Below are 23,343 nucleotides of genomic sequence, written 5' to 3'. Positions count from 1 at the left end.
TTTCCAATTTTAAATGTAATTATAATTTAATTTCAGTAAAACCAATCATTTTCTCGAAATGGGTCTTTCATAGCATCTAAATTTGATATTACGAGCATGACGTGCGTGGAACTAATTGCTTAAGAGAAGGGATTGATTGTAAATTTATGTGCTAAAAATCGCAATTTTGGTGGCAAATTTTAAAATGAGAAAATCGAATCGTGGTTCTCGAAAACGATAAGAGATAAGTACCTTTAGGTTACGGCACACGTTAACTATCTGCTTGGAATTTGACGTCGAATCCGAAGGGGTCAAATATACAGGGTGTACACATTTAAAATAAGTAGGTCGATGTTATTTTCAGTGAGACCGGGAGCGAAAATTCGACATCCACATTATTTGTAATTTGTGGATCCGAAGTTACTGTTTTTATCCCCCAAAACTCCAAATGCCAACTTTTTTTTTTTAATTGGAGTAATTGTTTGGGCAGTAATTCTTGTGTTACCAAGTATAACCGTAAAATCATCTAGATACATTTAATATGATTAATGAGCAAATACAGTATGTGTTTTTTAATAAATGTGAAAGGCCAGTTTACAACATATCCGCGGTTTTTATTTACACGCGAGAGCTTGAGTAGTCTTTAATAACCTACTTAGCGATTCCATTTAGAAACCGTAAATCAATCTTGGATAATCCATTCGGAAGTAGATAGTTGCGTACCTGTATAATGATACTCTGCATAATGCATAATTAATATATCATAAATTCGTCCCAGAACTAAACAGAATGTAGGTTACTTCCTTGATGAAATCGCCATGAAGCGAACTTCTATATTGCTCAACTACTGACCTGAAGATGACCTGCTAAAAATATTGAATATACCTGGTACTATGGGGACACCTTTGTTTCCCTTTATACACGGGCGAGACCTACATTACGACGGTAATAACTATATTAATTGACTATTATAGACGTATACGAGCTTTGCGAGTAGAAAAACTGGTTAGTGCCTCACAGCATCATGGATTTGTAGTGTCTGTCGATATTTCATAGGCTCAATACAAGCGATCGTCAATGCTGCTTCTATTTAACTACATTACTAGGTGAAACGAGTAGAAGGGCGAATAACATGAGAAAGCAGTGCGCCAGTGGAACTATTTAATCATATTAACCCCAAACATTTCCCACTTTCACACAATCATTCATTGATCTTTATTTGGAATATTTACGATTATCTCATCTACCTGGTGTGATCAAATGGTGGTACTCATACAGTGTTTAACGCTCGATCGGTCAGCAGACCTAATTTTATGGTTTGTAAATAGGAAATTGACGCTTATTGCATCATGTATTCATCGATTTTTATCATAAATTAAACTGAAGAAAGGTGGGCTTGAATTCAAGTGTTGTTAATAACAAATAAGGGATTGTCTTTTATTCGCCGCCACTTGAGAGCAACCGTTTCTTCTATATTTCAGGCGGAAACCGTGTTTTATCGCATAACACATAATCATTTCTATTCTTACTTAACTGCCCTGTGGTACTTGTGTTTCCATCTATTGAAATAATGATCGGAAGTACATGTATCTACGTGTGTGTCGCCTTAGCACGACGGGAAAGTCAGGCCTGTACTCGGATTTTTTGAACCTAAAAGCATTTTCTAAAAAAGAATAATAATAAACAGTTTAAGTATTTTTTGTTATAAAATCGCCCGGGACGCCTAGAATAGTCGAGTTCAACATACACGGAAACAGCAATAATTTTTTTATATATGTCGAATTAGGCGCTATATGTAAAAAAGTGAATGTGATTAGTTTTTTTTCTCCGCGTAGAGATTTCACTGTATATCGTCCAATCTTTACGTCTTCGCTGTGTAGACTAGAGAATTTCGAGTTTTAATTCTTGGACATTGGGAAAAAACACATTTAACCTATCGAGCCCTCGGTCGTTTTCGTTATTTTCATCAGGATTGCGGGAGTACCATCACCGTAAGACATTGAGTTGTGAAAAACGGACAGCGAGCTTTCCTGCTGCGTTTCGAGCGTTAGAGGATTGAAGCAAAAGCTTCCGTCACAGTTAAAAAAATTCAATTAAAATTATTACACAAAATTATGAAAAACAAATACAGTGAAAGTCGCGTGTAACGGCTGCGGTTGTAACGGGTCGAATATAGCGACGGAAATTCAAATGTTTGGTTGGATTGCATTTGCCCCATTGTTAAAAAGTCACTTTTAACGCCCGCAAAAAAGACAGTTTTGGTGGTTTGCCAGCCGGGTATAACGAGGCTCCGGGATATAAAATAGTAATTTTAGTGCAAAGTCGACACTGCCGGCATTCTGTGAAAAATCATTCAAAAAGTGGCAGCCATTTTTTTTTAAATACAGCGCCTCTAGTGGCTTTAACGGTAAACCCCCGATTTTTTTATATAGATATTTGACACACCTACGTGTGGTGGTGGGTTTTCTGTAATTTGCACGTAAACCTGCTGAAACACCACTTTTGTCCAATAAGTTTGGGTCTGTTTTTGTGGAATTTCCAATCGAGTGCTGGCAGTGGCATATTGCAACTTCTAAAATGCACAAAAATTCAATTTCTTTGAGCCATAAGATCTGAGTTTTTCATCTGTCAGCATTTTCATTTATGTTTTGCGCCGGTAAATGACTTAAATAAGTTAATTTTCCATGGAAGAATGCAGCGAGAATAGAGACTATAGGAAAATTCCTAAATTCCCAAGGACTATACATATGAACTCGAGGCTGTGCTCACTGAATGCGTTCAGCTTGTTTGCGTTATTGCATTTTTTGCGCTTTAAAGAATTACTTCGACAAAAAGAAAAGTTTTCAAGGTTTGAAGCAGGTGAAAGCAACAATACCATTGCAAATGAGTTGCACTTAACGCACTCGACTGTTTCCGCAATTCGGAAGAACCGAGACAATATTAAGGATGCGTTTATTGAAAATTTGTTATCCGAGAAAAATCTTCAATCATCCAATTGTCCAGATATTGTTCAGGCATCGTTTAAGTTGTCTAAAAAGGAAAGAAGCGAACGATTAGCAATCAGTGGCCGACAGGCAAAGGCGGAACAGTTTGCCGAAATAGAGGCCCGAAACTATGAATGGGCAGAATGTTTATGCGTTAAACGCTTCCTGCAAAGATATACTATTATGTGTGAAAAAATTATTGGTGAAGGTGCTAGGGTACCAGTTGTGGTGACAGAAAACTGATCCGGCCAGCAATTCGCAAAAATCACCAGAATGATGAGATTTTTACCGCAGATCATAAAAATTTCGCAAGACTCCGACGCTGAATTAAAGAAAAAAAATGGCTCTCGATGGACAACTATTCATTCATCATTCATTTCGACGTGCAGGCTCACAACTATTATAACACCAGTAGATGATGACTTTGAAGGGGGAGAGGATGTTCCGTTAGCTGAGGTGGCACGGAGGGTAAATAAAAATTTTTGAAAATTAAGATGATGTGCCTCAAGCTCTGATAGAAGAGAACCTTACATTGTCAGATGGATTTTGGACTGATTTTGTAAATGTTGTCCTCCGCGGGAAACAAACGGTGCTCTATCTCATGAGCTAATTGCAAATGAAGTGCTCCCAATGCAAGAGCATTATAGTTTAAAAATACATTTTTGTACGTTTTTCATGTTTATTTAATCGTGAAAAATTAAGTCTTGATGTATTTTCTTGTAATACTTTCATTCGGGCTCCTCGCCGTCGTTATATTCGACTTTCACAGTACTTCGAAATGAAATAAACTGGAGGTACTGACGAGTGTACTTTTCTGTCTTATTACATCCGATTAGCATTGGCCTTGTGAACGAATTTCAACTATTTCTTTTTGTATGTGCTTGACGGAAATATAATAGCAATTATGTGATTTAACTTTTTTTAATTTAGAGAAAAAAATGGCATTTACATAATGGATTCCAGATATTAGTATTAACGACTGTAAATTAAAATTGATGAAAGCTTTATAGTCGAGTAAAGAGAACCGTTGGCAAGGTGGCCTTTATAAAACAAGTAGTTTCCACAGGTGGTCGTCACCTGTCGCTCAATTTATGTGACCTAGCCTCACTGGTTACTGGTCAGGTCAAAACGGTTCGACAGGGAAACGCTTGTACCTCCGTTAATAAATTAAATAAAGCAGATGGTGTAGACAAAAAAATATGGTGGGCTTTGGATACGTCCAATGTTAAATACTCTCGAGAAACATGGCCAGTTTCCCACGGACAATACGTGTGCACACTAAAAAATTCTAAAGTCAATCCAGGACCAAACCTTCTGGTTAAATTGTGGTTAGCGGATATGGTTGTATGTGAGCCGGCAAAACAGTGGCTATAAGTAGCAGATCCGATTATTGCATCAGCTTGTGGTTGCATGGAGCAGCCACCATTGGTGACCACTAATGACCAATGTACTAACACACACCTACAATAATTTTTACGTTTTGGAAATTCTGTTATGAAGCACAATCCTAAAAAAAATGTAATTGGTGGTTTTTGAAGTAAAGGCATGCAAGCGGAAATTATCGTTGACCTGGAGAATTTTAAGACATCTAATCATAACACTGCAAAGAATAAAGCGAGGTATGTAACGAAACAATATCTCTAAATACCTTAACTACAAAGTCCGGTTCTGTGGCGCCCGCCTTTTAGAAGGTAAAGTCTCCACCTAGTTTGAGCTGGGTAATATTCTTCTGTTATATAATACTATATTCATCTTCCGTACCTCTCTCATTTAAAAGCCTGCATTATTGAAGGAGATAGTGAAAGTTCATCATAACAATATAAATAGTTCCATCAAAAAAAGGAATCATTCAGCATAGCGCACGTATTGGAGTTGTATCGTTTTTGTCGTAGTGTGTTAGTTCTGTTAACGCTAACATTATGAATTGTTTAGTCAGTGCCTTACTTTTTGGTGGTGTTTTGGCCTTGGCCAATGCCGGGTATATCGGCGAAGGATACGAAGGATATCAACACCTGTTAGAAGGCGGAGGAGGATACGAACAAGGAGGTGGTCAAGAATATTCACATTCGGTGGAAGTTACCAAACATATACCGGTTCCAGTTTATAGACATGAAACAGTTCCAATCCCCCATGCAGTTCCAATTCCCGTACCGAAGCCGGTGGCAGTGCCAATAGCTCAACCGTATCCTGTGCACATTAAAATACCTCATCCAATAGCTATTCCTGTTATCAAGACCATCACCGTTCCCGTCGAGAAACCCGTTCCTTATAGGATCGAAAAAGAAGTCCCTTACCATGTAGAGAAACCTGTACCGGTCCCTGTGGAAAAACATGTGCCAGTGAAAATCACTAATCCGGTTCCAGTGAAAGTACCGGTCTATAAGGTTGTGTACCATCATGCCAAGCACTGAGTTTACGTGCTTGTAAATAGCTGAAGGTTAAGACTGATACACCAATCATTCACTTTTTCCTATCATTCTTGCCATTACTATTTTGTGATTCCTTTTTTTAAATATTTCTAGGTGTTTTATGTTAAGTTTGTTAATAAATTTATAATTTTCTATAAGTTTGGAATTAATTTCTTCCTTCCTTAAAGAATGGTAATCGCAATTATTGTTCTTATTCGTATATGCTGTGGATTAATGCTACGAATAAGAGTTTCCTTATTCAGCGAAGACCCTTGCGCTTAATAAGAGGTACCGCCCATTAAGCAAAGGCAGAGTTAGATGCAGTCCAGCTTCTATTTCTTTCCCAATTGGCCATGGATTTTGACATATTGTCCCGTTTAAGAATAAAGGGTGATCGTTAAAAAAACTTGAATGAAGGTCGAAATATTAGAGACATGTCTTGGATATACTTATTAGCCGTTATTTATTTGTAAAATGTTTAATGCTAAACAGCAACCGGATGGTCAGACCAACGCCCTACGTTTATAGGTCACCACCCAGCGCGAGTTTTTTACACGATCACCTGGTATGGTCGATCATAATATCTTTTGAGATTGCACAGGTTATTTCCTTAAGCCCTTTGTTAAACCGCGTTTAAAATGCCACAATGAATTTAGCAAAAATTTGAAACGTACAAAATTGGTTTCTTACGTATTTTTACGCAGATTTTGTACAGGGCAACTTAACGGTTACTTGAAATAAGGTATCTACGACGAACAGTATTTGCTACGATTATGTAACAAAAACACCAGTTGTATTTAATGTAACTTAAAACATAAATATACATATATTATACCAAATTTGTGATACAAAGTTGAGGTATAAAAAACTGAGAGCAATGTGGCTATCAGTGGAAAGATATTCCAACGACAGCAGTTCTCGCGAGAGTACTGCGGGTCTCAATACACTCAAAACGTCTCACTAGAACGTCAGTGATATTGGGCAGAAATGTGCGTTCCTTCGCGTTCTATCAGCTATTACGTGATTGAGTTATACAATCGATGTTGTCTTTGGAATTTAGAACGTTCAATAAGTCAGCAAGGCGCTTTAAACCTTGATCAAAAATAGTAAAAAAATGTTTTACGTTTGCAAATGAACTCACATATGCGGTATTCGGCGAACTCCGAATAGTAGTCAGTTGGCATTTTGTAGAAAACCGTCGGGGATATGGGAATAACATAAAAATAAGATAACTGGGAGATAAGAAGCTTATAACAGTTAAAGATTGACGTTCGCAAATGCTCGAAATAGAGAGATTTCGCATGCGTCTAATTTGATTTATCGATGCCAGAAATTCGGTCTTATAGGAATATCAACTCGGGACGAATACGCAGCCAGAGGTGGTGCGCAGGAGAAATGCGCAGCCGAATTGTTTGAACTTTTTGCGAGACCTTCATAACCATCTGAGATGCTTCACGTTCCGTCTATTTTGAAAAATTATCTTTACGCCTATATTACAACAGGTCAACAAAAAATTCTCATTTTTTTGTCCTTTAATTGCCATTTTCTATTTTTTTTACTAATAAGGAACAACCATAAACCTCTTTTTTAAGCTGCAGTTAAGTTGTTTGTAATCAAAAAAGCTTGCTTTTATCTCTATTAGAAAGATGAATAGACGAATCTTTCGGTTTTTATGACCATTTGAGATACAGATTTTTAATGTGTCACATTGTGAATTACCGAGGAAAATAGACATGAAGTTTGCTTCGTGCAACGTAATCACCGAACCCATGCAGGTTGTTGCAGGGCGATGTAGCTACAATTACGTAATAAGAATTTCAAGGGGCACAAACCACAATCCCCCCAAGCCAAGTCACACTGAGCAAGGCACCCGACATAGACAACGTCACCGACTGACGAAATTGATGCGTGACCTGTAAAAATGCATCTGAATATTTTTTTGAAAATTTTTGGCAAATGCTTTTTGACATTTCATTATCCACCGATATGGAAAATGATTAGATTTATTCTAATAGAAAACCTCAATAAGGTCGCACCTGATGCTCGGATGGACATAACATTACGTATTTGGTAGCATGATCTTGGGTCGTCCTAATGAGGGTTCTGCCTTGGAGCCATCAAAGACTAAGATTGTATTAATGTTCTTGATCGTTAATGGTTTTGTGATTCCTCTTATAGTGACAATGTGGCTGTAATTAGTGGTCACGTGTTTTTGGTATTGGTTCCTTCAAGTAATCCCCGGTCTCAAAGAAACACGTTTATGCAACACTAAATGGGAATTTACTCATTTTTTTATTGCTGCTGTTGAAGTCATTCTGCGTAATTTCTGTTGCAGGTGGTAGGTACTGGAATTACGCATGTTCCTACAGATTAACACTAAAACAACGATTTTTAAGTTTGCGTTATATTTACCAGGCACGTCATTGTTTACGTTTAATAGTAGCTTATAACAATAATCTTTATCAAATGAGGAAGTATTGTATTTCAAAAGGTAGTCACGCGTGGTTCTTTTATTTGTAATGCAGGTACTATTTCCTGTAGGCCTGCCAATGCCAGTGTTGTAAAATGTTTTGGTTCGAAACGGTTTGGGAGACTAAAGCTTCTGAGGTACTACATTTGATTAGGGTTAAAGTTATTGATTTTGGTCGTGGTTATTGTTAAATATCAACTTTAGGACGTCTTTAGGGGGCTGCGGGGTAAGTATGGTTAATCACCTATTTTGCACAGTAATTCTTCATTTTATGACATTGTCGCACGTATTTGAGCTTTCGCTATTACAGATCGTCTCAGTAAACTGCCGTGATAATGAAAATAACCACAACATAAACAATCTGTTATCTTAATTAAGTTCTATGTTTCAGTTCTTGGAACCCACAACAAAGATTTTGAAAACGGTCACTCAAGTCAGTCGATTAATGAGTTGTTAGCGGTTAAGGGGTTGCCATAACAGTTAATCGTGTCCTGATAATTAGTTATTGAATAGATCGATGGATTATTTTGCCACATTTTAATATATGTACAATTGGATCAGGTCGTTGGCGTTACAAAAAAAGGATTCTGGTGGTCGTGAGGAAGTAGTTTAACCCATTTACGGCTAACGGTAGCGAAAGTCCTTTAAAAATTTAAAGATTTGCGTTTCAGTTTACTCAAAAAGTATAGTAATACATATCCGTTGGTGAAACAAGTGCGGAAAGTGCCACATTTTTCTTACGAGCGCATGTATGATAAAATCTTTAAATATAAATTCAATTAAATACTAGTGTGCGGTTATGGTATATTTTGATACGTACACGTGCGACAAAAAGCTTACCTTATATATGTCAATGTCAATGGTGTAAAATGCTGCTTTTGGCTCGCGAAAACGTGCGGTAGTTTAGCCACTTGCCCATTAATACACGAGTTACTTATAATATTTTTCAGGCGAGTGCACGTATTGGTCGTGATTCTTGAAGAAAATCTAATGCTGGGTTTCTGTAATGCATAACAGACAATGTAGCGCATAAATATTGCATAAACAGTTCAAATGATATAAACCTATTGTTATTCATTATGTACCTATGTGGTATGCGCGGCATAAACGGTAATAGCTGTAACCATTATATAATAATTATAATAATATTATAAACAAACATCCTACACAAAATGTTTTTCACTTTTTCCAAATGCAATTTTCCTCTGTGCAAGTGTTTTTCAATAATTGACACCTCTGTCATTCTTTTAAAATCGAGGTAAACTCAAGAAGCGGCGCCACGGTGGAAAGGTACTTTCTATCGTGGTAGCTTGGTGGTGCTTACTTGCAGATGTGTTTTATGAAGCGCGAAATGGTGCAAGATGGGGGATCTTTTGGAGCAACCGAAAGTTGAAAGTAAAAAAAATAAATAAATAAATAAATAAAAAAAAGTTGTATGTTCAAGCCTCTGAAGACAACCAAGTGAAAAGAAGACAAACTCATAATGGCCGTTTAAAATAGGAAATTTATGTGGCTCTCCAACGGTACTATTGGAATTTTTTGGTAGCGGCAATGCGAAGGAAAATACAGGGGCATTTAGATTACAAAACACGACAACTTCTCAAAAATCAACAACCGAAATTTCCTCCAAGCGGACTGAGTTTTCCCAAATTTTCGACCTTATTTTTTTGGTAGCATTTGATGAGTAGAACCACCCCCTGAAATTTGATTAGGTAGTTCAGGGACACCCTATATTTCTTCCGAAACTCATTAAAAAGTGTTATTTTGTGTCACGTTCCGAGACCGCGCTTAGCTCGTTTCGCAGAACCTTACTTGTTACATAATAGTACTCATTTCTTTTCTACCTAGTTACCTATATAACTGTCTGTCGTTTTATATTTGTGTCAGTATTTCAGTTTTATGTTCAACTTAAAACTTTGAACACTAGGTATAATGATATTATATATCCAACTTACTGCCCATCAAATGCCTATTTGTGTGTAAAATTTGATTCTACCGTGATGTATTTGTAGAGCCGCTGTGAAATGATAGTTTGTGATCTAATCTGCTCCAAGTAGCTTTAACGAACGATTATTAACTGTAATTAACCAACTTGAACGATTTTGTTTTACCGACTTGAAACGTCAGAAGTAGTTCTAACAATTAAGAAAGTCTTATCACTCAAACTGGTCATTTGTAGGTTCTCAAATCAACTAAAATTATGAAATTAAATATTTTTTTATTTATAACATAACAAAAACAATAACAAAAATGAGAAAACAAGGTGAGGGCGAAAGATGAGGAATTGTCGGTGTATCAGTCTTCTGTCTTGTTACGTCAGTCAATTAACCCTTAGTGTTTGCTGTGATGGTACACGACCTTGTATACGGGGACCTTGACTGGAACAGGCTTAGTGATCTTGACCGGAACGTGCTTCTCTACAGGTACTGGGACAGGCTTCTCTACATGGTATGGAACTTCCTTTTCTACCTTGTATGGCACTGGTTTCTCGACGGGAATCGTGATGGTTTTGATTACGGGTACTGCCACGGGTTGGGGTACGTTAATGTGGATTGGATAGGGCTGGGGAACGGGAACGGCCACAGGTTTGGGCACTGGGACAGGAACAGCGTGGGGAACTGGAACGGTTTCGTGCTTGTAAACTGGTACCGGTACGTGTTTGGTCACTTCCACCGTATGGGACAGTTCGTGTCCGCCGTGGTCGAAACTGGGTTTGGCCATTGCGACAGCCACGAGGCACAAAAAATATCCACTTTTCGATAGAGTCATCGTGGAGGAGTCAATTTTGTTAATGTTACAATTATTAGTACGAAATCTTGACTGATAATTGTATTTTAAAACTCAATCTATATATACTGCGATACAAATAATACTTTCACTGTTGTATTAGCGGATAACTAACCGGGAGATAGTGAAAGTGATTCTGTTCCTTCCGCACTTTTATTACAATAAAAAATGGTTTTGCTTTTGGTTATTTTATGTTAAAAAGAAAGAGATTGTGAACTACAATTATTGTGTTATGTCATCACATATTTTAGGAGTTATTTACTCTCCATTCAGACCTTCCGTTTTTTGTTCTTGCTCGCCCATTTAATGGTTTATGTAAATTTTGCCCATCAGTTATTTTTTTGAACAATCTAATAGCGTATTTACACCGAGATCGTGAAATACAGGGTGTTTCACGTATATAGTTTTACGGGACATCTCAGTTCTTATTGGTGTTAGAGATCTACGGTTTTTGTACTGTTATTTTCGGTTCTTGTGAAATGAGTATTGGCAGTAACCTAAAGGTCGTCACGGTCTTGCTCTTGCATACACGGTGTTTCTAAAAACTCCGAATATTTAAACGACTTTGTATCCCTTACCGTATCTAAAATGCCCTTTTTTTTTTAAGTGAGACACCCTGTATATGTGTCAATGTTTTAGATTTGCATATTTTAACGATACACAAATATGCAAATCCACTTAAGAGTTATTTTAGGCAAACCCGCATATGCATATATATAAGTGTGTCCAAAGTAAATTTGGTTTAAGGTGAGAAAGATGATATACTGTAACTTGACAAAGGGGTCTATTTTTAAGTTAACTTATTTTAAGCGGTGCAAATCCACGCCGGGGGTACGCTTTTCGATGATGAACTTACAGCTTACCGTTCACGACGTTTGGGGCACCAAAATATTTCGGCAGCGAACATATACGGTGCGTTTTTGCGTTATATTACGTGCGTCATTTAACACAATATAGAATTCCACATGTTAGAATTTTAACCTCGCGCTGGCTTCGGTTCTGCTGGAATTAAATTTACGAAAGCTGGAAAATGTTAATTGGTAATTAATAAAATCAAACTAATGAATGAATTGAGCTCAAGAAACATGCCAAAAATTCTCAAAAAAAACGGTTGTTCTTTTAAATTTTGACTTTTTTCAGGCTGCTGGTGTCTAAGTAATTAAACGTTTTCGGTACTCTAAGTTGACATCAATTTCCAACATACGAGGGATGTAACAAGATAGAAATTGGTAGAAGATAAATGAATAGTGCCAAATCAACATTTGCCGAACTTCGTAACTCCAATTTTAGTAGGGGGGAGTCTAACACAGGGTTAAAAATTTAACTAGCAAATCCATAGGGTTGTACTTTAAAAAGAGCAAGCTCTATTTCTTATGATTTTGGGTCACCAGTCTACTATCTGTGGTTTATAGGTGACACAGAAATGTGCTGCTAAACTGAATCAATCGAACTAAAGATGTAGTCATAGAGTTATAGTAGAGTAGGGCGTCATTTTTCGTTGTCAAGGTGGAGTATTTTAGAGATTATTAGAGAGAAAATAGATTTTGCAATAAAATAAACATTGGATTTTTGTGAAACGAATGTTGACAGTAACAAAAAACTCCCAGTATATTGCATTTTCCGACATATTCCGTAGTTAGTTTCGGTTTCAGAAACTCTGGAACTCACTTGTTCCATATATTTTTTCGTAGGTCTTCACAGAAGACAGAACTCTTGTCGCTTATTTGAGGAAAGAAAACAGCAATATCGGCCCTTAGGGAGGAAGGAACTTTTATTCCCTAACGAATATTTTCTTAGATGCCTCCCATAAATGCAACTTCTTTTACGTTAAACCTACTTAAAATCTTATTAACAGCTAAAATTACGTGATATTCCATTATACGTCAAAGTTTTTGGACTATTGGAAACTCGCCAGTTGTTTTAACAGAAGCAAATTGTCCGTTTATTATTTAATGAGAAAATTCAAGTTTGTTGGAGATCGTCTATATGACCTTCTGCCACGGTGCCCCCGTGCCTTTTAAACGTACGAATATCCCATCCTTCATCAATAGGGATAGTAGAATCTCTTCTAAAACTACATCCTGTATACCTGCCTTTGCCTGGTAAACTGGAGGAAGCGGCGCTCTTAAATGGAATTCAAGATTTTTTTGTTGTGTTCTGATCATCTGAACCAGATATTCTTCCAGGAGATACATTTTTCTCCATCAGGTATTAATCGAAGAATCCATCATATAGAGTTCTTGATGGTCAGAGTAATATATCTTTTCTATGCATTTCCAAAAGCGACCTTTAATCTAAAACGGTCGGTCACGGTAAAAGTGTTTTCTTGTCATGTTTTTGTGTCTCCTTTGTTATTTCTATCTTTCACTTGCATTTCAATCAACTCATCACATCAAGAGGCTTCAGCTACTCCCTACTGCAAGAATACAATACAACCATATGAGGAAAAGGCTGAAGTGCGTAAAGTAGTTTTCTTGGCCGTCTACCTTGATACGTAAAAGCGGTTCAACAGGAGCTTTCCATCTACATAAATGGATTTACGCATATCTTCTCTGCAAAACGTATTTGCTTTCCTTGGTGGGCATCCGACGCTACAGCTTTTCAAGTAAGCTATCAATTGTAGTATCCAAGTTTTTTTTACTTGAAGCATGAGTCGCATCATCCAGTACGTACTCGGTAATATAATATTAGAGATTGTTGAAAAATATACTAGAGCTACTTCTTCGCTTACCTGCTGCTGCTAACACAATATTGACTTCTAAAATCTCGCGGGGCAGCTCTTCGTACCTCATTTTAATCTTTTATCCTTTTACTGTTTTATTATCATTTTATATAAAACTGGACATTGGTCGTAAAGAAATTAGATGTACAGCTCTGGAGGAAAGTGCCTTATACAGGGTTTCTACTAAATGATGACATTAACTTCAGGGGGCGATTCTTTGTCACGTTTCATGAGAAAAAAAGTACTAATAAACGTACGTCCTATCTTGGTTCGGTTTCGTGATACAGGGTGTCACGAAGATTTTTTTTTCGGTTTTTAATAATTTTTTCCGGACGTAACAGCAATATCTCGATAAAGTTCAGTATTGAGGGGTTTTCCAAGACGAAAAATTCCAATATGATATCGGTTTTACCGCAATGTATGGGGGGCGCCACATGCAGTAATGTTCTTGTGCCTTAACGTTTTTAGGACCCTGCATTTTGACTTACGATACGATGACGTATCAACACACGCAATTATCTCCGCAATACCCCAACACTAACAGAATATTAATTCGTTCACTAAATGGAAATTTTTCATCCATTTCCGAGTCGAATCGTGTTGGTGCAAAGCCACATTTAGGATATCTGTTACTTGCGTGACTTTGGCAAATTACAAATAAGTTACCAGTCGAAAATCGCATCGTTTTTGACTGGTAATCTCTTGAATTTTTTTGAAATTTTCTTTGGTTCTTATTGGATATGGGGTTCAGAAGTGATCCCACTCAAGACACTTCAATTCGGCTTTTATTAATTGCAGTCAGGGGCACGCCCGTGTTGTCGCTAACAAAGTTCCTTAAGAACTAACTATATTAAAGATTAATAGGTTTTCCATCACTCTACAATTAGGGACCAATGCTACAGGTACCCTTTGATTTATCACCTCGGTCACGTGGTTTTCATAAAAGAAAAGGTCTACTTTCAAGTAGATAAAAGGAAGTAAAATATCCTATTTCCCGCTCCTTTCTGTACGGTGCAGACAGTCATAAATCTAATAAACTTGACTCTTCCAGTTAGTAAATTAGAAGAGGACGTAAAGACTGCTGGATTTTGGACATGATTGATTTTTACCAGAAATCCAACAGTCCTGTTCCACAAATCTGCAATTTTGTCCAAAACGGTATTTTGACAAATTTTGAAGGAGAATTAAAGTTTTAGAATCCAATTTGCTATTAAATGGTATCGTCCGTTTGTTATTTACTTTAAAGAAAGAAAAATCCTAACTTGTTTAGACCTTACTTTGCCCCTAATCCAACCCTTATTAGGAACCCATCGGTTTCTCATTTTTACCAATAAAATATGCTGATGAGAATAAAACATGTTCCAATTTTGGTTGCATTGTGATGACGCACAACTGAAATGTGCCCTTTTTCTAATAGTTACCAGTCACTGTATGGGCTTAATACTTCCTCAACGATTAATCGCAGAAAGAAACAGTATTTAGCAAATCGTCATATTTTCAGGTCTCCTACACGCTCCTGCTCTGTGTCGGTTCCGTTACGACTCACTCTGTATATGTACATTTCGCATAATAATTTGACACCCGCCTCGCGTCGGGCCGCGAACTATTCCCGGGAGCAAAATGGGCACTTTCCTCACTCGTTGTGTAAATGACTATTAGGTACCCAAAAATTTTTATTATTGAAACACTGATTTTTTTCCATTTGGAGTCGCGAATTTGTGCAGAGAACCCATAAGGAAAAAGGGCGGTTCGGAATAATCGCTATAAATGGTGGTAAAGCTGGAATTCGTTTTATCGATACAGGGGCAGTTCAATTTTTAGTGCATTCTCAAATATATCCGTTATTTTCAGACGGGTTGAAAAATGTTAAATACAAAAGTATCGTAAATTTTATTAGTTGCCCTTCGAGACGTTTTTGAGATTTTTTTGGAGCCTTCTATTGCTGAGGAAGTAACTCAATTTTATGAAATTCCGATTTTATCGTCAAATACCGTTATTTTGAATTAGACTACAACAGGCATCATTTGATTGCAAAAAGGAATAGTTTATGGCTGAAACCATTAACACCAGCAGTGTGTTAAAGCAGTTTACGTGACATCCACAAACATTCGTTTTTATTTTAAAAAGTTAACAGTTTCGATGAGTGTTACAGTTAAAAAGGTTTTAAATGTCAATTGCATTGTTATTTTTTTAAATTTAAATGGTGTGTTCATGTAATATTCAGGCGCAAAAAGGCCGCATTTGATATGGAGCGATCCAAAAAGTGATACTTTTCGTACGCCCGGGATTAAATGTTCGACAAAGATACTCGCTGTTCAACAAATCTAATCTGAGTGAACAAAGAACAGTGATTCATAATTTATGAAAGAGGGTTCAATATTTTTTTTTAATATTTTGGATCAAACTGTATAATAGATACTCTCTTATGGCCAGTAAATTACATTATTTATATAATTAACGAAAAATTCACTAGTTACGCTACTTATATACCTTATAAATGGATAAAAGGAAAACAATGGTAACCTTCATTTTTAAATCACTGAACCTTCTTTTTCACGAATCTGAACTCGTCAAAATTACGTTAATTGGTTCGTGTGTTACCTTCTATATTGTAAAAATCGATGAAATTATTAAAATTTTCAAATCAACCCTTTTTCGCACGCCGCTGGTGCTACTTTCATTTAAAAATGTCCGTTATTGTAGTTTTGACGAGAGTCGTTTAATTGAAATCTGATATATTTTGAAAATTTACTTTCGTAAAAAAATCTCAAAGATGTTCCTAAGGTATAGACGCAGCAATTCACACAATTTTGAAAACAAAATTAGGTCCCTCGTGTTTTCAAAATTCGTGGCCAAAAAATTGAAACAATTCACTACTCTAAGTTCGCCCCTTGTACAGTGAAAATGGAATGCAAACAAGAACTACCCTTATAATGTCCCGATCCGGGACGCATCTTGTTCTATTAAAATATGAAATTACGTCTGCTGTGAATTTGTGGAAAATCCTGTATATAAAAAAAAATACAGGGTGCTACCATTTTTTTTTGCAACATTAAGGCAGTTGAATGAAAAAATAGTGACGTAGATGTTGGCGGTAAAAGTGATTTCACGTGTGTTAGTGAGGTACCCTCTCTTGCTCTGAGGAATTCTTTGATTAAAAAGAGATATTATAAATACTTTCAAATTTACAAAGATAGTAATAATAGATATACAGCGGTAAAAGATCGTGAAGTGTGGCAGAACCGATTTTCAGGAAACATCCTTTTTAAGATTGTTTTCTTGTCATAATCAGTTATATTTTGTATTTATTATATTATTTATATTTTTTATTATTACGTGTTGATTTTGACGGTTAATGATCGATATTGCCAAATGCGGATAAAAGCAACGATGCAATCTGAAGAAATTCAGTAAGTTCCCACGCATAATCTGAAATGGATCGCGAATTTCTGGGAAATGTCGCAATATCGCAATTAAAATCACTTGTAAAAACCGAAGAAAGAGTAAATTTATCGAAATTCTGAACGAGATGCCCAGATATTTACTTTCTTGAAATAACGCTTAATCATTGATGAAGCGCAACAGCATCTCTCATGTTTATATAATTCATAAGGGGCTCCCTCATGAATATTTTATATTTTAAATGCAACTTAATTACAGAAATTGATTTGCTAATTGGCTTTTTTCTCATTACCAAACAACTAGCGAGTCGTGATACCCCAGTGAAGAGATTAATGCGAAATTGGAAGGGAAACAGGGGGAATGGGTTCCGTTCTTTGAAGAGAAGGTTCGTGAGTGATTAGTGTTATTTGCAGTTTTGCCTGGCGCTTTCCTCTTTTAGATGCCGGATTGCATAGTATATATTAAATGTTAAGTCTGTGCTTTTATCTTCGGACCTCGGTAAAGGCCAAAAGTAATCTAGAAAATTAATAAAACTCATGCAATGAGTGAAAAATTTGTATTTTATTATTCCTACCATTTTCAAGTCCAACAACGTTTAAATACTTAATTAAAGGTGAAAAAGCTTATTCAAAATTTTTAGTTCGTTCAAAAACTAAATGCATGGAATAGTATATTGTACATACAACGAGAGTAGTATACAGGGGATTATTTAAGTACGTGATCCAACTTCACAAGGTGATTTTTTGAGTTATTTTAAGGTGAAAAGTTTATACAATCATAGGTCTGGTAATATTGCGTTTTCAAGATACAGAGTGTGAAACTGTTTTTAAAAAATTCTTATTTTGTAAAAATTTTAATAATCTTTTAGCCGATTTTGTTGATTTTCCATTGTTAATTTTTTTACTAACAAAATTGCTTACCATTTGTTTAAGTGTAGTTTTAATAAACCGTTTTTTTTTATTATTATTTTTTTAATTTCCGGCGTTACACCTGTGCACTTCGCTACCAAAAAAAAGTGTCTTTGCAAAGGGTTGTTAAATAAGAGCTATACATTCTTAATTGCCAACCAAAGTGAAATGGCATAAGATATGAATGTAATTTTTTTGAAATTTTATTTATTGGTCCATGACATTTTTACTTACAAATTACATGATGTAAATGGCTTCCTCCAGATTTTCGTAAAAACTCGGTTCTGGAATGCCAATTTTCAGTTATTTTTTCACATAAATCTGCACGTGCTTTACCAATAACACGAATAACGTTGGTTTTATGAACTTTTCTTTCAATACGCTAATTGTATCCCTAGATGTATAGTATGTCGCAGCATCCTGTTGAAATCACAGGTTGTCCAATTCGCAATCATCTAACTTGTGCCAGAAGACAGTAATAATCATGTTCCTGTAGCATTGTCCAGTGGCGGTAACTGCATGGCCATTTTCGTTAAAAAAAAAAACTGTCCAGTTACACGTTCGGACCATAAATGATTTTTGCATGGAACAATGGATCTGTGATGGTTTGCTCCAAAACCAAATCCGCGAAATTTCTACGCAATACATGATTATTTTGTTTAAGGTCTCTCGTCAACTGAATTCTATATGCCCTCAAATTCAAATCTCTATGAAGAATATTCCATGTAGTGCCATAGGAAAATTCAACTTCTTCAGGACGACGTGTAATTGATTGTTCCGTATTATCCTCCACACTTCGGTATACAGTTTCGATATTTTCAGCAATACGTTTAATTTCCTGACGGGTAGGATTCGTGATGTCACAAAAGCTACCATTTGACTCAAATTTTTTAATTAAATTACGAATAGTGAGCTCGGTAGGTCGATTCTGTTGACCATAAATTTCACGTAATGCACGAAACGTAGCCCGAATAGATTCATTAGTTTCGTAATAAATTTTCACAATTTCTGTACGCTGTGCCACCGTGTATCTTTCCATGATGATTTGTTAACTATACCGAACATAAATGTAAATTTTGGTGGAATTTTGAAAAAAGCCATGGCCGCTATGACATTTCGAAAATATACCTGGGAATTCAAGAAGGTGACTCCTTTGTAACTTTTTTGTTTTTAAATTTAGAAAGTTGGAATTTGAAGGGACGCAACATGAGAACGCAGCCGATTGATTGATATTAATTGCGCTTATTGAACGCTTCCGGTTTAACCGGAAATTACGTCAACTTCCGGTGTTTAAATATATTGTCCTACAAATTTTTTGTTTTTTGGAATCTAAAGGTTATTAAAGAGAAAAAATGTGATTGTTTCATGTCGAGCTACGCCACTGAGGCATATGTCTTCGGCACAATTTTGAGTCAGAATTATGGAGAAAAATACTAATTTGTCATTTTGTTGAGTGTTTTTTCTTTTATAAACGATTTATATACCGAAAAATAATTTTTTCCATTTATCTTCCGTTTTCCAAATGGCAACATGGTGGCTCATTGCGATTCTCTAAAGGACTATTTTTCCCTGAGTTTTTTGATTCCAAACGCAACATCTGTTCATTTAGTTCTGAACCGTTAATTCACGAAAAACATCCAAATTTGGACAAAAATACGTCATGGCCGGGTTCCAAATGACAGAACGAAGGAATAAAATATTTTTACTTGCAGAAATGCTTTAGTAAATTATATAAAAGCGCAAGTGTACGTTACTATTTCTAATAATCGGGAAGAATTAGAAAAAAAAAATCTAAGGGGGATAAATAATATTACCCCAAGTCAATTAAAAAAAATCGCCCCTTGAAAATTGACCCCATACTTAAATAGCACCCTGTATACGTCGTAGGATAAACCGGAGCGATATAGGGTGACCATATCTCATGACAACGAAGTTTAACGTCATTTCGGCTAGACTTTGGTAAGGACTCTAGTGGGATAATTGGCAGGTGAAACGTCATGAGGGTGACGTCACATATAGGATTCTGCCAGAAGTCGTTTGGTAGGCAGGAAGGGTGTTGTCATACTACATCTAATCTAAAAATTCTGGTTTTCTAGTTGTCACCTTTTCGTTGATTGAGGGCAATGAAATTCCGCGGAAATCGAAATGTAAACGAACCGAAAAATGTGATGATAAAAAAAGATAGAACAAATAAAGATAAGCAGATAACGTATTAGGCTACCGCTCGGCAAGGCACGGTATACCATTTGACAGATCAAAAATACCTACCAAGTACTGTTACGTCAAAGCTTCCGATCCGAAAACTGTTGGTGGCCATTTGCCAGACCAATAATAGCACAATTCAGTTGAGTTGTCGTGTCTACCTGACAAAAACAGAATAAGTAAAATTTATCTGCTTTTTCCTCCTCTGAATCGATACACCGAGTGACGCGAAACCCGGTTTAGGTACCTTCCTTCAGGGGAATGAAGCGGCATCCCTTTATTGCGGCCCAAAAACACTTCAATTGAGTAGATACATTTTTTACGAGAAATAGTTTAAATATGGAATTTTTAACGATCAAGCAGAAGTAAGTGCAATGAGTATGAAGTGCGCAATAACATTACGAAATGGAAATTTGAAAGCCCTCAAAGGTCCTTCTGTGCAGCTCGACATATGGACAATATTTCTAATACTAAAACCTTTTTGGGTTACGGAGTCCTCACAGGGTTTTTCCTTTAGAGCTCAGTGGCGTTGGTTCGTTTTTGCATCTCTACCCGTTTTCCAGAAATGAACGCAATTAAAAAAATATATACAGGAAAAGAACTGAAAGCCAAAATTTCCTTTCAACTTGTTAATTTTTCCTATAGGAACGGACGATCAAACTTGAGCTGCAATAATGTAAATATTATATTTATATTAATTTCTCGCTAAGTTCTGCGATGAATCATATGGAATGAATTTGAATTTACCTTCAATTCAAGAAAAACGTATAGAATTTGGATAGACACCTACATATATTTTTATTATGCGTGCATCATACCCTGCGAATATAGCACGGTGCATGCGGTGCAGCGTGCATAAAGCGGTCTTTACGATGCACTATGGTTCGGCGCATAATTAGATTTTATTCAATTCGACCATTCATCGCACTCTCATCTCATCAAATAATTTGATATAGAAAGTTGTGATCATCTGTACTTTTCGTGTGCACCGTCCGCAAAACGTTATTCCCCATTCTCCGTCACCGGCTCGGTGTCCCAGACAAATTTTAAGTATAAAGGGGTGGCACCCTTGTTTCCGTAAATTGAACCCAACCGCCGATTTTGGGATACCCATGGTGTGTTCAATTCCGCGAGTCGATACTTTGGCATTTTCCGTAACCGATGAGACGATATCGCTACGTCCTGCGTTACGGCGCTACGGCGTCAGTTTTCGTTTATTTCCATCACCATCACCTCGGGAAATGATATTTAAAAAATTGAAAATTTTGGGATATTCGAAGTAACCGAAAATCAAAAATAATTCGCTGGTTTCGTTTACACCGCCAAACTAGTCCTTTGACTGCGCTACATTTTTCCTATGTAAACCAGCCGCATTTATTACCGTTTACGAGATCCTCACGCTGGACATCCTTATCTTGGATACACTGTATACGTATGTAGGTATGTACAAATGATGGGGAAGGCTCCGTTGACATACTTGGCATCAATCGGTGCATCGACTTCGGGTCGACGAGCATAAACAATAAAGCATCACTTTGTTTACTAAGCATCAATGTTTAATTAAAAGGTAGTTAATGAACTTTTTCCTAATGAGTAGGAAGGCTTTGGTAACGTTCGAATCAGCGCTGTATTTTTTTGTAACCAGAGGAAGGTGGTGCGCCTGTTAAAGCGTTGCAATGCCGGTCGTGTGGTGTAACCCTCTATTAGTGCGTGAAGTGTTCTAATTTATTGTTTAATATTTTTGCGATTTCGCATAGAGTTGATTTTGTGAGTTCTGTGCGATCAGTTGAGATGTCTATTTCAGTACTGATGCCATGCATCGAAGTTTAAGCGGGAAAATGGACTTTTCCATCGTAAACCATCCAGAGAAGCGACGATGGGAAGCTACGATGTAAGTTGCGCCAGGAGGAACTATTTGGTAAAGTGCAGGCATGCCGTCAGTTGTTTTGTAAGTAATTTTCGATTGGTAATGACCTATAAGTTAAACTCTCTCGATATAAAGTTCCACTGGAAATATGTGGGACTTTTGCCAGTAATCAAAAGCACGTTTGTGTAACGTATCGTTTGAAATGGGGCCAGTTTGGTGCGGCGACTGAATTGGAATTTCTTAAGGGTTGCGATATCACTATCACAAACTAAATCGCATTTTGTTATCGTCACAGCCGTTTCGAAATAACTTCGTTGCTTACAGCCCGGCGCGCAACCATTTCGATGCGTTTGTTATTGCGAAGGCTGTAGATGTCGGTTCGAGTATAAATTGTTATAAATAAAAATATAATTTTTCCAACACCGAATATGGGAATCACTTGATTTAACAGCCATATCGTTGTCACAAACAAGAAATGGATGCGCTAAAACGGGATCATTACTTCATTGGCGCAGGTGGCGGTACGTGCAAAGAATTCGTTCTCACGTCCTCAGTTTGAATATTTTCACAAATACGCGTATTCTCATGTAGGTAATTCGTAGACACGTACATGACACATTTACCATGACCGGACTTCGGCTTCAAACGGCTAGAAGCCTCAGAATTAGGGAAAAGTTATGCATTTTAACTTTTATTAAAAATCACGAAGTTAAATTTATCTATCATGGTTTTCGAAATGCTCAGAAAAAACCGGAATTAAAAAAAATTAAATATCACCGCAAAATTTACGATCCGATACTACTCGAACTTGAACCTCCTTAGGGCACTTTCGCACACGTACTCAGTTAAAAATTTTTTACACAGTTCATATTGCATTTTCGCCCATTTTCGATATTTGACCGAAGACAAGAGAGGCTCTGGCTGCAGTTTGACTCCTGTTGAGCTAACTAAAATTATGACAAACTTAATTTCAACACACGGAGTCCCAAGTCAGAGTGATATTCACAGCTTGATTAAATGCGAGGGTCTTCTTATAATTAGAGCACTTCCGGCTTCTTTACTTAAATAGATGAAGGCAGATCCTGAATGAGAGAGTTGAACGCTATTAAATGAAAACCCAACTGAATATTTGCAACTCGAAAAAATTATATAATCTCGTATTTCTCAAATGAAACGCGCTGTATATTTTCAGATGTTTGGATTTACCTTCTTTTTTTTCTTTTTTTTTTCTTTTTTTTTTCTTTTTTTTCTTTTTTCTTTTTTTTTTTTTTTTTAAATTTTTCTTCACCTTATAGTTTTAGAATGTTTCATGTGCCGCACACATCTTAGTATTTCAAGACAAATCGCGGTGTGAAATTTGATATCGGTCAAATGCATAACAACTTCTTAACTATATCCGAATGGTATTCCGATTTGTCTTGCGAATCTAACGTAAGACATTAAAAGCCATTTTGCTATATCTCGAACAGTTCTACCACTTGCTCGTTAAAATCGGTCTATCTATTCAGCTAGCGGAGCCAGAAGTTGTTTAATTAGTTAAAGTCGAACATCTTGTACGTTTTACGAAAAGGGTGACACAAAAAGGATTTAATTAATTGGTAGATTAATCTCGGT

General features: G+C 36.6%; 3 protein-coding genes across 13 annotated transcripts in view; 2 read left to right on the top strand and 1 right to left on the bottom strand.

Annotated features, from left to right (window-relative positions):
* Nucleotides 1–23,343, top strand: part of RalGPS (Ral GEF with PH domain and SH3 binding motif) — a 39,129-nt gene that overhangs the window by 3,563 nt on the left and 12,223 nt on the right. For 5 of the 11 annotated variants that reach the window (XM_066296329.1, XM_066296330.1, XM_066296337.1 and 2 more), the window contains exon 3: nt 21,667–21,810. The exons of 3 other annotated variants lie outside the window; for them this stretch is intronic. In XM_066296329.1, the coding sequence (XP_066152426.1) occupies nt 21,739–21,810 (72 nt within the window). In that variant the 5' untranslated portion in view covers nt 21,667–21,738. 3 more of the 11 variants (XM_066296334.1, XM_066296335.1, XM_066296336.1) reach the window with 3 other exon arrangements.
* Nucleotides 4,767–5,511, top strand: LOC136346644 (uncharacterized). The gene has a single exon (XM_066295961.1). The coding sequence runs from the start codon at nt 4,883–4,885 to the stop codon at nt 5,372–5,374; it is 492 nt and encodes a 163-aa protein (XP_066152058.1). The 5' UTR covers nt 4,767–4,882; the 3' UTR covers nt 5,375–5,511.
* On the bottom strand, nt 10,040–10,685 carry LOC136346653 (zinc finger protein 512B-like). Its single transcript, XM_066295974.1, has one exon. The coding sequence runs from the start codon at nt 10,608–10,610 to the stop codon at nt 10,173–10,175; it is 438 nt and encodes a 145-aa protein (XP_066152071.1). The 5' UTR covers nt 10,611–10,685; the 3' UTR covers nt 10,040–10,172.

The sequence above is a fragment of the Euwallacea fornicatus genome, chromosome 24, assembly GCF_040115645.1.
Source record: "Euwallacea fornicatus isolate EFF26 chromosome 24, ASM4011564v1, whole genome shotgun sequence".
NCBI lineage: Eukaryota > Metazoa > Arthropoda > Insecta > Coleoptera > Curculionidae > Euwallacea > Euwallacea fornicatus.
Note: the sequence above shows the minus strand (reverse complement) of the source record. Positions and strands in the feature narration are given on the sequence as shown.

Coding starts and splice junctions, on each gene's coding strand:
- LOC136346653 (XM_066295974.1), bottom strand. CDS start 10,610: ATGACTCTATCGAAAAGTGGATATTTTTTGTGCCTCGTGGCTGTCGCA.
- LOC136346644 (XM_066295961.1), top strand. CDS start 4,883: ATGAATTGTTTAGTCAGTGCCTTACTTTTTGGTGGTGTTTTGGCCTTG.